The 14,486-nt window shown below is 38.3% G+C and overlaps 1 protein-coding gene across 1 annotated transcript in view; it reads right to left on the bottom strand.

Annotated features, from left to right (window-relative positions):
* Nucleotides 1-342: 342 nt before the first annotated feature.
* Nucleotides 343-14,486, bottom strand: part of adgrb1a (adhesion G protein-coupled receptor B1a) — a 95,522-nt gene continuing 81,378 nt past the window's right edge. Inside the window, 8 exon segments of the mRNA XM_046847037.1 lie at nt 343-2,026; nt 3,735-3,893; nt 4,010-4,045; nt 6,594-7,219; nt 9,510-9,549; nt 9,658-9,753; nt 9,864-10,035; nt 12,492-12,590. Of these exon segments, the coding sequence (XP_046702993.1) occupies nt 1,832-2,026; nt 3,735-3,893; nt 4,010-4,045; nt 6,594-7,219; nt 9,510-9,549; nt 9,658-9,753; nt 9,864-10,035; nt 12,492-12,590 (1,423 nt within the window). The 3' untranslated portion in view covers nt 343-1,831.

Raw genomic sequence — 14,486 nt, 5'->3', positions numbered from 1 at the left:
ACAGTCACCAGAATTTTTTCTTAAATGTTTATGCAAGAGTGCACAAACTAAAAAACTAATAACTCATCCTTTTAAAACCTCTATTTATGATGGGTGAAATCAGTACACTGCTGTGCTGTTCAGATTGGATTCCTGCTCACAGAGTGTAAATAACTTCAAGGCCACTCCAGTCATCCTCTCTGCCTCCTCTAATCACAAAAATAAGCAACTCTAGACCTCAATATTCTCCATGATGATTGTCTGCCTCTGCTAATTTACGTATTTACATGTTTGGGAGCACAAATGCACCGAGACGCACTTATCGAGAATAAGAAACGAACAGGCAGTGTGTCCCACATTACAAACGATTATATAGACATTTTATTAGAAATATGACACATTCATCTTGTGCTCTGAAAACTGTACATTAACAAAAAAGACCCAGAGAACGTAAAAAAAAAAAAAAAAAGAGAGTGGGGAGGAGATGGCAGGGAACAGGGACTTTGGACAAGAACAGATCTTGAGTGACAGTCAGTGATATTAAAACACACACTGTTACATAAAGTTACAGAACACTCATATAGTCCAGTAACCTGACAAGATTTGGGGATTCCGTAATGATTTTTATAATAAGAATAACAATATTTTCCCCAAGCACAGTAAGAAAGATATTTATAGGCTAAAATTTGTTGTGTAGAACTCTTTTGGAAATAATTACAATACTGTACAATACAACAGGACTCTGAAGAGTGAGCCTTGTGCTTTCTCTGTGTGCAACCATCATCATTTCATAAACTCTGCAAATTCACACTCTTTATACGTGAAACACCTTTTCCTTTTGCTTTCTCGTGCTTAGTGATTGACACGTTTGAGAGTTCTGACGAGCGTGTCAAGGCATCACCATAAATTGAAGAGCATCATGCTAACATGCCATGGGCACAGCACAGATGGGTAATATGTTCTCATTCAACCACATGTCCTTTCTCTTCAAAACTGGACTGAAGTATCCATCAAAAACACTGAATTCGATTTACTTGAATCGGTGAGATGCTGCGGATTAAAAACTGCAGACTTGCACAGATGGTTCCAAAGCATCCATGGATGGGTGGCTCGCTGGAGACAGGAGTGGCACTGACACGGGCACTTTAGTTTGAGGAGGGTTGTGTGGTCAATTCTTGCTTTTTGGGATAGTGGAGAGAACATGGGCAGCTCTTTCTTACAATAACAGTCATGTTTTGATGTCTTTGGGCTCTACGTTTGTTTAATGGAAACTTTACTGTCATGCCGCCAATCACAGCCGAAGCAGCACAGAATCTTATGTGGCACATGAACATTAATAATAATAATAATAATAATAATAATAATAATAAAACATTACATTCATGATGACAGATTAAGGATATGAAATGCTAAGGTTTTTTCAAGATACCTTTCAAGATCCTTTCTCCAGAATGGTGTAAAACTGTTGTGTGTGTGTCTGTGTGTGTGTCCAAAAAAAATGTAAGAAACGGAAGGCCACACATTCAGGATCCTCCATCCAACCACCTGAATTTCTGTCCTCTATTTTCCCTTTTTTGTTCCCATAGAAACCCCAAAATGTCAAGACTACACTCAGCCAGTCTCAACAGACTGACCAATCCCAGGCTGTTTATACAACAACATGTTCAGGCCACTTTAATTCCACGTAGTATGATTGCCATTCCAGCGTCAATATAAAACAAATTGTACACTAGCAAAATTGCCCTGTTTCATCGCTCTTTCACATCTCACTCTCCCTGCATGTCTCTCTCTTTTTCCCTGCCAGTGGAGTTTTTTTGTTGTTTTTACACCTCTGTGTGGAGCTGTAGGCTGCTCAGACTTCCGTCTGCAGGTCCATGATCTCTTGACCCACTAATGGGATGGTGGCGCTGGTCTTCTCCCACTCCACAGCCTGCAGCTCCAGGGGAGAAGCCTGTAATGGCTCCAGCTCCTTCCGCACCCACGACGGGGGAGAGTGAGTCTTTCTGATGCCCTCCCATGCTCGCTTGCTGGGCGTCTGCTGCTTGTCCTGTTAATGGGACAAACAAAATCGGGACATATAAGGATCAAGGGGTTTTATGGAAACTGACAAATAACAAATCATCCCGAACTTACCCCGAAGCTACTGATCAGACATACGCAGCCACATTCGCAACAAACCAGCATTAACTTCTTCAGCAGTTTGAGCTACAGGAGCTCGTCTGTTGGATCGGACCACCGGAGCCCGCTTTCGCTCCCCACATGCATTAATGTGCCTTGACCGCCCATCACCCTGTTGCTGGTTCACCACTGTTGCTTTCTTGGACCAATTTCGATAGATACCGACCACTGCAGACCGGGAACATCCCAGAAGAGCTGCAGTTTTGGAGATGCTCTGACCCCCAGTCGTCTAGCCATCACAATTTGGTCCTTGTCAAACTAACTCAAATCCTTATGGTTGCCCATTTTTCCCGCCTCTAACACGTCAACTTTGAGGAGAAAATGTTCAATTGTTACATAATGTAACCCACTCACTAACAGGGGCCATGATGAAGAGATAATCAGTGTTATTCAGTTCACCTGTCAGTGGTCATAATGTTATGCCAGCTCGGTGCATATATTAAATATAATATAATGCAGTTTTATGCTCATTAGACATTACACAGTACAAAAGCACATGAACTTATATGGAATAGTGTTACTCATACAACACAACACTACTACATAGCACCCCTGCTGCCTCGTCCCATTTTCACACAAACAAATGCTGTGTGCGTGTTTGACCAACTGAGTGGCTAACTGTGTGAATCCTGACTGAATGGCTGACTGGCTCAATGAGTGTGTGTCTACGTGAATTCATGTGAATTGAGTGAGTGAGAGAGTGAATGAGTAAATAAGTGAGGGATGAACTAAATGCATGATTAAACAGTCAAGTGAGTGACCAACTGACAGTAATGAGTAACTAAGAGTGAATGAGTGAGTGTGTGATTGACCTAATAAACTGAGTTATGAGTGTCATTTTTGTGACTGAAAGCAAAAATCTGAAAGCCATAGTAAGTAAAAGACCAAGTGAGTTAGTGCCCGAGTGAATAAATGATGGACTTGATAAGTTATTCAGAGAATAACTAATTGAGTGACTGATTCAGTCTTTGCACATTAAAAAGTGTTCCAATTTATATTAGTCATTTTAAATGGAACCTTGGGCGCAATCAAATAATCCAATGGAGGAACAGAAAAGGAAAAATCGAATAAAGTAATTTTACAGCAGCCTTAAATTGAAATTTTTAACAAATATTAGCCACCTCTCAAACTGTCCCTTAACACGAATGGAACAGAATGTAGCATTCACTTCAAGCAGCAGACAATTTCACATCCACCTTCTCAGATTACATGCTGAGTTTAACCTTGTTAGTCCACTGAATTTCGAAAGTCATGGCCCAATAGAAATCAAATACAGAGCCTGGGATTTTTTTTTTGGAATGCTCAGCATGGAGAAATTGCTTATTCTTACAGTTTCTCCTTGACAAGAAGGACTTTACGCTTCTCAGTCACAATGTGCCTTATCACTCACAAACAACAAACTAGTTATCTGGCTAATGTTACCTACGCACTGAACCAGTACTTCCCTCCAGCTACACATCATGCTGATAATCACCTGATATATCTCCACTCTGGCAGCGAAATTAACAGGACAAGTGCCACTGAGAAAAAAACGGAATACAAAATAAAAAAAAAGAGAGACTGGCAAGCAAGCTTACGCTAAGGTTGGTCTTATCGCTGCCTCCAGATGACACGCTCCACCTCTTCCCAGGCTTGCTGTCCACTGGCGGAGATTCTCTGTCTTTCTCAGCATGCTGCAGTTTTCTGTTCAGGTCCTGGAACATGTCTTGGTGGCGTTTTCTCGTGTGCATGATCTTCTGTGCAAGAGTACATACCATAATACAAATATCAACGTGCAACGTGCATACATGAAAATACGTTCCTTACCAAAAACTACAGATGAATATTGGTTATGAAAGGATGCTGCAGATACCTCAAAATCCAACTCTGCATAGCGTGATTTTCGTCTCTGCAATGAGTAAATATAAAAAACAAAACTGTTAGGATCTTCAGTGTCACCATTTATGGCCTTTTTTTTGTAATATAAGAAAAGAGCACAGAAAAGAGCACAGAGCACAATAATATAAGGGCAAAGTCTGTACCGTATCTTCCACCGAGAACTTGGCATGAGCATACAGTAAACAGCTTGTGACCTCATGGCCTTTCGTTAGCCTGTCTCAAAGTGTCTGAGGACAACTTGACCTTCTGCTTGAAGCTGCAACCTTGCACTGCATTCTGGGAACATGTTTGGCCTGAGGTCAGAAAAAGCACCCTGGGCTGTGTGGTCACTCTGTGGCTGTCCGCACTAGTCACTGGCTAACATTCAAAAAACGTGAACAAGATCTGACCTTTGGAGAACATCCTTAATGCTGAAGAGGCTAATTTTGGGTGTCTGTGCCACTTTTATTTCGGGGGGAAAAACCTCCAGAACGACAGATTTTTCTGATTTGCTTTTGTTCTGATAATAAATCTGTCTAAAAATGCTTTTAATTCATTTCTATGCCTCATTTCTCAAGCCGTTGCACTCTCTGCTCAGAAATGTTCTTTCAGCATTATCCTTTATATCCTACATACATACATATATATAAAAAAACTTCAAATAAAATATCCAAAGGTTCCCGTTAAGAAAAATAGAAACAACTATTATACAAAATATGTACAAGATAATACGGAGAGAGAGAAAAAAAAGAATAAGAAAATAAAACAGGCATAATCTAAATTAAGGAAGCCACAACAATTAAACAAACTGCATGTTCCCTTTGAATGCTACGAGAGGTTTATGATAGTGCCTTTTGGCATGTATAGTTAATGCACAGCCATTTAGAAAACAAAGTATGAGCGGAGTCATGAATAATTCAGGCTGCGCATCCTCTCTTAATTAAGCTTCACGAGAACGGTGCCGCAGTAGCTAAGTTCCATCCTCATACAGCCCGCAGGTACACTGATACATGGAGTTTCATTAACACTAGCTCACTTTTCTGCCCGGTTAAACTAAGGGCCATGCTAATAACCTTCTAGTAAATGATAAAAATTATATTAGACACGCTTGTCAACTGACCCAACACTCCACATGCTGCAATTTTTTTTCTTTTCTGGAATCAAACATGTTAATCAAATTTCTGAACTAATTGGTGAAGTTCTTGTGTGTTTTTGTAGACATTTGTAAAAATCGAATACACTAAAAACAACACTTTCCATTTGAATCTATGCCACTTGTGTATTTAATGAACTCTGATACAGAGCTGATATGTAGAGTCTCATAAGATTTACATGTTACAATAGAAACAAAGCCGCACACTGCCTGGATTTCACAGGCATTCAGGGCAAGTGTAAAGATTATGTGCAGTGAGTTACAGGCTTTAAATGAAATTTAGTTGCTTTAAAAAAACATTAAAAAAATCATTTATGTAACTCTAAAGTTCCCTCAGCAGATCCACTCTATCTACTGTAATTCTATTTTGTGGCTCTGGACTGTTTAAAAGTTACATTTGCTACAAACAAATGACATGTAATCCTTCTCATTCCACTGGGTTGATTTTACACTCAGTATTCAGCTAAATTCTCTTCTAGTCATAATTGTTGGTTTGCGCCGGAGGGTCAGGTAAAATATGTAATCGCGATTAATCGCACGACTGTCACTCACGATTAATTAAATTAAATGTACCCTAAATTAATACTTTTCAAGTTTTTAATACTCTAATCAACATGGGTACGGACAAAAAAATGGATGCTTTATGCGATTGTATGTTTATTATAAGTGAAACCAGATGCAACATAGAGCACGAAGACTTGAATTGTAAATGTTTTTTAAAGGAATTATTGTTTTTTAAATTGCGTTTGGAAACATAGCAAAAGTTTTTGGACGGTTTTAATTGCCAGATGTGGGCATCATGCGTTTTTGGACTGGGGAATAAGTCTCTGATCCTTTACCACCAAAGATGGCGGCAATGCTCTACTTAAAAATGCGAACCACCCACAAAGAAGAAGAAGAATCGTGGCGCATTTTGGTGGTGATTTGCGACCTGGTGCATAAGTAAAAAACATTTTTTGCTGGAGTTTATTATTTTATTTTAGAAAAGAAAGGATGTCGTAAATAAATGCGTGTTGTGTTACAGGTTTTAATTTCACCTCTTTTATATTTATTTATATTTTTAATTAAAATTGGTCAATTAGAAATGCGTGCTGCATTAATCGTGCTTTAATGCATTATTAACGTATCAATTCTGTCAGACCGAATGCAATCCTTTTTACGTGTGCAAACTGAGTTCCCTCGGGAATGGATTAATGGGCGGACTGCAAGATTGTTTATAGTATATATAGTAAATTAGACTTGATTTCAGCGATAGCAAAATAAACAAAAATCAGTAAGAGAGCATCCTCATTAATCAATTGTTGATTGATTGTTGCACAAAAGCAAATGGACTCTATAATCTATGAATTAAAATGTGGAAAGAGCAATTTACACTCCCGTGTAATCCTAAAATATAGCCTTATAAACTGTTGTCTTACTGGCTCACCTCTAAGGAGCTCATGGACAGTGTGGAGATGGTCTCGCTCTTCGACATCATGCCTGAATTCCCTGAGTCCACTGGCTCTAATGCGATGTTAGTCCTGTGCGCCTCACCGGAGATGTTCTGCAAGGGGGGATCCTTCTCTGAGCATTGTACATTCACTCGTTCAGCAGGAAAACTTTTTAGCCCATACCCCGGCACAGGCTCTGTGCTAGCTGTGTTGCTGAGATGGATGAGTCTGGTCTGTGGCACATGCTCGATGCTGATGTTGTATTTGGAGTCCTCTTTGGTTGGCTTGGTCGTCCTGAGGGTGGTGGCAGTTATGGTATTGTTATTGTAGCCTTGTGTCACTCCACCTCCATCGGACCCTGCATTGTCCCCCTCTAGTTGTTTGAAAAGCTCTCCGTCACATACGTAGATGGCTTTGGCACCAGGCAGCTCGGTGCTGATGCCTGCTGTAGCTCCTTTGTCACGGCGCAGTGTGAGCGTGTGGCTGCCATATTCTGCCACATTCTGCAGATGGACTTTGGCCATGCTGGCAGGCATCGTGTTAAAGTTGGAGCCTTTCTGCACTGTTAGCTGCTGAGAGGCCAACTTCTCCTCACCTTGCAGGGAAGAGCGTTTACCGGGACCTGGAAGAAAAAAAGAACAGGCATCAATACACAGCTCGAGATAGAGTGTGGAGACGGACCCAATCAAACTCAACCAACAATCCTATAAACCCTAACCCACAAGAGACTCTACATCTCACCTATCATACTTCAGCCTAAAACATAGTGCCACCCTTTGATTTTTGCTTTTGTCTCAGATAGCAGACCCTGGATCAATTCTGACTCCACCCTCTGGATATTTGCTTGTAGCATGAGGAACTTATTAAGATCACGATGCACTATTTTTAGCATCACAATCCTAAGCCAACATTTGTAAGATCTGCTTAGGAAAATAACAATAAAAAACAAACACCAGGGGGTGCAATTACCACAGAAACAAATGTTGGGTTCCTCTGTTGTAGCTAGGAAACTTACCTGACAGCATCTTTGTCTGGGTTTTTATTTATAAAAACATGCCAGTAGCAGAAAAGGTTGTTTTTTGTTTGTTTTTTTGTTTTGTTTTAACATGTACCCATAAATATCCCTGTTGTTGCTATGGCAACTTTGAAGATGTGAAATGTTTTTTCAATCTGAAGATTAATTAGATTCCGTTGCAAACTTACATAACATTTGCAATTTACTACTGGCATAGGCAATATAAATTCCACAGAAACAACTTCGTTGCTACTAATCATACAGACAGATACATTATATGTGGACACCCAGTCATAAGTATGGTATGTGCTTTTTTGAGAATCGCATTCACATTAAGTCCCAATTTGCTCTTATAATTTCCTCCACTCTTTTGGGAAGATGTCCAACTAGATTTTGAAGTGTGCTTGTGGACATTTGTGTGTTATTCAGCCACAAAGGTGTTAGAAAAGTCAGCTTTCTGCAAAGTATTTTTATACTGCATTTAAAGACGACCTATACAATTGTGTGCCTCCAGCTTTGTGGTAACAGTTTGGAGAAAAAAAACATATTGGTGTCCCAATACATTTGTCTATATAGTGTATTTACTGCTACAGTATATACTCTCCACGTGCAAAAGAAGTGGCATTATAACGATATGATAACCAAATAGCCCAATATCACAGGTTTTTGGTGGATCAGAATCTGGCATTAGTGCAAGATTAAAAGATTGATGGTTTATCTTCATGGAACCGAGTCTGTGAGCCTGACTGATCCTACAGCCTGCTATAAAAGGTTGACATTAAATGACATATTACACTGCAGCAGCAGGGACATTATAGAAATGATATTTGTACTTTCAAAGATACATTTAAAAAAAAAAAAATCTCTACTAGAACATCTCTAAGGACGTAGCAACGTACTGTATGTAGCATTCATTAATTGTGCTGTAATTATCAGCACTAGTATAGATTAATATTAATGGTATAACGGTTTCAATTTTATTAACCATAAATAAAATTGACATTCATAATCTATAATTGAATTAATTCATTTATTTATTCACTGAAGCATCACACTTTTGCCCGGACTATAACAGCTCCATTATGTTGGCTCCAATTCTTGATTATGACTTCTGGACTGAGTACAGTTTTATCCATATCTGTTTATTCGAAAGACATAAATATGCAACTAGTGCGTAATGCCTCTGTTTATGATCGGTTAAGAGACCAAAGTAGCTTGTTATTTCATATAGCACACAGCACTTGGCTTACTGCTTCTACTCGATTTAAGCAAATAATAAGAGATGTTCTGGAAAATAATCATTATGTGCTGGAAGCTGGGAAGAGAATGCAACGCTGCCAATGACAACAATGACAATATAAACAGATGCTAGTGCTGTCACTAGAAACACATTCCTTATGCAGCCATCTTTGATATACTGTAACTGGCCAGATCTACACACACACACACATACACACAAAGTGGAAAATAAAAATCACTCCTTAAACGCACTGTCAGCCTTGCTGTGTGTCTTAGCCATGCTATGCGGCTAGATGCCGGTGTGATATGGTGTCTACAGAGATAATCAGATTCACAGCTCTGATGGATATCAGAGAAGAGAGTGCTGTTTGATGGTGAGACGTCGGGAGGGACTTAATTAGGAGCAGAGGATCTGAGACGCAACAAGGGACAGGCAGCCCTATTTACCTGAACATTACAACTCAGCGGCAATCACACTGCGGCCCTCAAGGCAGAAATTGCATTATGGGTATGTAATGTGGTGTGCTTCTTGTCAAAACAGCCGGCCGCACCCCCAAGAGGCTGTCACCGTTGCAATGGCTCTCAGTATGTGAAGCAGTTTGAAAAAAAAAATCAATTCTCACTTAGAGGCTCTAAAACATCTCGAGCGATGGCGTACCTGATCTGCAAGCAATGTCGACGTCCTTCTCAAAGTCAGTCTGTGGGAAATGCAAATAGAAAGGTTACTGTTAGTAGAAAAGTAGTGACAGAAAGGACAGAGTTAGTACACTTACATCCTTGCTGTGGAGAATTACTGAGTTAATTACCATGAGCTGCGCATGACCGTTTTGGAACGATCCACCCGAGTCGCCATTTCCGTCTTCTTGGCGGTCAACGACTCGACACTTTACTGCTTCTTGGACCTAAATACCATGTGAAGAAAGCCAAAAACCCGGCGCAAATAACAAACTGTAAGATTTAACTTCTTTATATTTATTTATTTAAAGGTTCAGTTTTGCTTATATTCGCACACCTCTCTGCGCAGGATGCAGTGCACCATCACGATGACAAAGCCTTCAAGAGAATCGAAGATCGCGAAAAGGATTTGGAAGAGAGCCGAGCGGCGGTCAGTGATGGCCAACACTGCAGACATCCAGGTGAGCGCTAACAGTGGCAGAACCACACAGGAGCTCCACAATGATGCCCTGCAGGAAAAGAGGGGAAAAGCAAAGTCTACAGGTAAGCACTCCTACCTTTACTGCTGTACAACATAATCAAATAACAAAGAAGTAAAATAATTTATATTCTGTTTTCAATTTTAAGATCTATTGAGCATTCAGTATAACAGTGTGAAATACTCAATATTTTATATATATATATATATATATATATATATATATATATATATATATATATATATACATACATACAGGGTTGGGCAATGATACATCAAAATGTATTTTAAAATACCAAATACCTTGTATCAAAATAAACCACTGTATTTTTTTTTTTTTTTTATAACGGAGCCTAAAAGAAGTATTTACAAACCTTCAATCATTTGGCCAATTTGATCTACTGTATTCAGTGACTATTACACTGACTAATTTCGTAAACAATGTTTGATAGCAACAGCTTCTCTCGGGCCGAGTCACACAAAAAATTTGACATATGCACCAGTTAACAGATAAAATATTTACATGCATTTTTCTGTGATCTCCCACATTAAGGTAGTTTTTTAAGTAACCAACAGTTTAATGTTGAACAGTTTGTGAATGACTCATAATTGTATCCTAATTTAGTTACTTTGTGTTTGGTAACGAAGGGCTACTTTACATCAGCAAAAAGTCATTCAATAAGAAGACAACTGATGGCACCAGTATTCATGGCAACTAGTTTCTAACTAATTAATCATTTGATTGTTAATTATAAATATAATATATTATGTGCCAGGCAGTCATTCATGCAATGGTATGCAAAATCATTAACCTACTAAACGGCTTCAACTTCAATAAGGGTACAATATTCTGCAATTTATTATTTATTTATCGATCATTGGACACCTATTTAAAAGCCCTGATCTTAAGTCTGGGCAAACCAATCAGTAGGGTATGAGTAGGCACCAATCAGATGCTGTATTTTTATGATGTCTTCGTGTAGACTTTTAACAAAATATTTTACAGAATTAAAAAAATTTTAAAAACACAAAACAGTATTTTGATACATTTCATTAACCCTGTCAAATAAAAATGACAAAATCCTATTTTATATTTGAAATATGTTAGTGCAATTATCTTTTGTTTATTTTTATATTTCCTTTTTATTCCTATTTCTTTTTGCTGCTGGACTCTGAGAGTCACCAAACAAATTTTACAATAACAATAAAGTCTCTAAGTCTAAATACGTATTTGAAATACATCTACAGTATCATTAATACTACCCATCACTGTGTGTGTGTGTGTATGTATGTACATGTATACATATATATATATATATATATATATATATATATATATATATATATATATATATATATATATATATATATATATACACACACACACACACACACACACACATCATACATCCTTTAATTATATTCTTATATGTGTATAATTCACATATACAATATAAATGCATGTTTGATATGAATGAACCTGGAAGAAGGAACAGCAGTTAAAATCTTAATGAAGGACTATGAAGAACCCAAGAGAAAGATAAATGAAAGGTGAATGAGAAAATGAAAAAGATTTGACTCAGTGATGGACATGGAAAGCTCCCTGTCCTCATCCATAGCATGATAATAAAATTGTCTTAAATTTTTTTTTCAAGAATATTTTATATTATTGTTCTTGTGGATTTGGGATTGTAACCTCATCAGTCATTTCCTTAAATTCAGCCGTAGTTAAACTGAACTGACCAATCAGCAACAACTATTCTTGCAATTTTTATTCTATGACCCTTAATGGAGGCCTGTGCATTAATAAATATAAAACTAATAAAAAAACTGTTTTAGGTCAGATGAAGCCACAGAATATGATATATGATAACCCCATGTATTTACTATAAGTTTACACTTTTCATCACCTGCTTCCCTTCTGCATACACACACACAGACACCCACACACACACATGCACACTGCAAGTAAGAGACTAATACACTATCTAAACAAACTTTACAACACCTTTCTTATTAGGAAACATGTTTTCTGTAGTAATATATATGAAGGGTAACTGCCGAGTTCTTCTATAATCAGTATTATTATAGTTATTAAAAAAACAGTGTTGTACACAAAATTTCCAGAGAAACTGGAAACCTAAATGACGTTTGTATTAAATATCCTGTCACTGTAAAATAAGGACTCTCACAGTAATCTCACACTTTTATCTATCATGTTAACATACAGTGCTACACATACTCATGCACACAAAATGAACAAATTCTTAACGTTTTTCATAATCTCTCGTAGCATATCCTATTCCCTAACATGAAACATGGTGGTGCTTCTCACTAGCTCCCTCGAGCAGACGAACCAAAGGGGAGTGGAGAATGTATCAGGAGAAAACCGGAACCAAAGAAGAGTGAGGTAAGAAATAAGCAGGAAAGGAAAAGAGAACTGAAGGTCGAGCGGTAGAGAATTGGTAAATAATTAGCAGGACTAACATGGCGTTACTGGTAGCTGTGGTGGAAAGGTCGGCCGACGAGATAACTCCGCACTTGGCACATTTGAGCGTCATATTGTACAGTGGGACTGTCATCTGACTGCAAAGTCAAATCAACACACTGAAAATACACACATTCACTAACAAATATACACAAACTGAAGCTTTGGCCACAGGATCCCCTCTCCAGCTCTCTGTCAGGGCTATGGGGTGACTTTTGGGGACTGGGGAAATGGCAATTTACTAATTGGCCACATTCCAGATGTGGCACATGCTAAAGAACTTTTCATTACTGTGTGACTGCCAAAATTTATTGCTATATAGCTGTTATGAGATGTGATTGACATATTGAAATCCTGATAGTTTCTACACAGTTTAACATTATGCTTCATTCCAGATTCCAGCTACTTTATGTTTACAACTTCATCATAGAGTCTTTATCACTCAACCAGATAACAATATCTTACACACATACACACTCAAAGCTATGTTAATATTATACAAGTGCGCGCACACACACACACACACACACACACACACACACACACACACACACACACACACACACACGCACACGACTTCATTTTCTTCCATTCACATCATTATACATGCAGGTAATAACATTTTTATGCTAACAACTAAATCTAACCCTAACCTTTACCTCAGTAATCAAATGTCTCTCTTTTTCTTTCCTCCTTGTGGACCTGACAAATATCTAATCAAGGTCAAACTGTCATGTATTTCTAGCTTTGCTGGGATATTTCATCTCCACCAGGGTATAAAATTTCACACACACACAAAAACATATTTAACTTACTGTAACCTTTTAAAGACCTTCCACTGATATAATTAATTACACCTATACCTTAACCTAACACACTCAGATTCACACACACACACACACGCATTGCACCAATTATACAAAGTGCATACAAAATCCTGTTAAATGAATATAGCTGGCATCTCTTTATGGGTACAGGGAGTCCCCAACTTATGATGGAAATGCGTTCCGACAACCCCATCATAGCTAAAATAATAATAATAATAATAATAATAATAATAATAATAATAATAATAATAAAAATATTGTAAGTCGAGACATGGCCTGGCCTACCCAGGAGTCTTAAAGAATAATCAGTATAGGGAAGGAATACTGTTATTTTTAATAATTAATTCGTCAATTTACAGTTAATCATTTAGCAAAACCGAGCAATTGAAAGTACCGAATTGTAAACGAGTACGGTGACGAGTGCCGATTCGCGAGCGCACGCTGCTTTGTTTGCCTGCCACGCAAAACCAAAAATATATTTACTATTTTGTCGTATCGCTATCGTCCTCATAAGATCATAAAAACGAACCATCGCGAGACCATCTGTATTCTTCAATTTCATCGCTGCTCTCTGAATGCTTGCAGAAATATAGTTACCATGTGTAAAACACAATAAGTTCACTGCAAACATCTCCAGAGCCTGCCATGTTCGCCAACTGAACTAAACAAAGAACATTATGCTCGCATCTCTGATGTGTAAAAGGCTGCTTAGTTGTGATTTCTACTGTTGTCCACAGACACAAAATGGCCACTTGTGAAATAGCAATTAAAGCCATCAGCACGACACGGTTGGTCTCATGGCCGACAAATCGATCCTGCATCTGGCAGACATGTAGATTAAACTCCACATAATATCAAAAATCCAATTCCATGCTAAAGGCCATTCCAACCAATAAAAGGTGGCTGCAGGCGGTGATATTAAAAAGCAATCAGTGTTTTTGTGAATTACAAGGTCATTTTACTAGTCTTTATGGTGAAGGCTAGAGGCATTTCAGAAGCACAGCTTTACTGCAGCAGCTCATTGCTGATCAACTCTTAATACACCGCACTCCTCCTGGTTTCATCTCCCGTTGTCCGGTTATTCAGTTCGACAGCACAGACATCCTCCTTCTGCCCTGCATCTCTTAAAGCGAGATTTTTTTCAAAGAAACCAACAGGAGCTTCCCC

This window comes from Silurus meridionalis, chromosome 4, assembly GCF_014805685.1.
Source record: "Silurus meridionalis isolate SWU-2019-XX chromosome 4, ASM1480568v1, whole genome shotgun sequence".
Lineage (NCBI taxonomy): Eukaryota > Metazoa > Chordata > Actinopteri > Siluriformes > Siluridae > Silurus > Silurus meridionalis.
The sequence above is the reverse complement of the archived record's forward strand: the minus strand, read 5'-3'. Positions and strand labels throughout refer to the sequence as shown.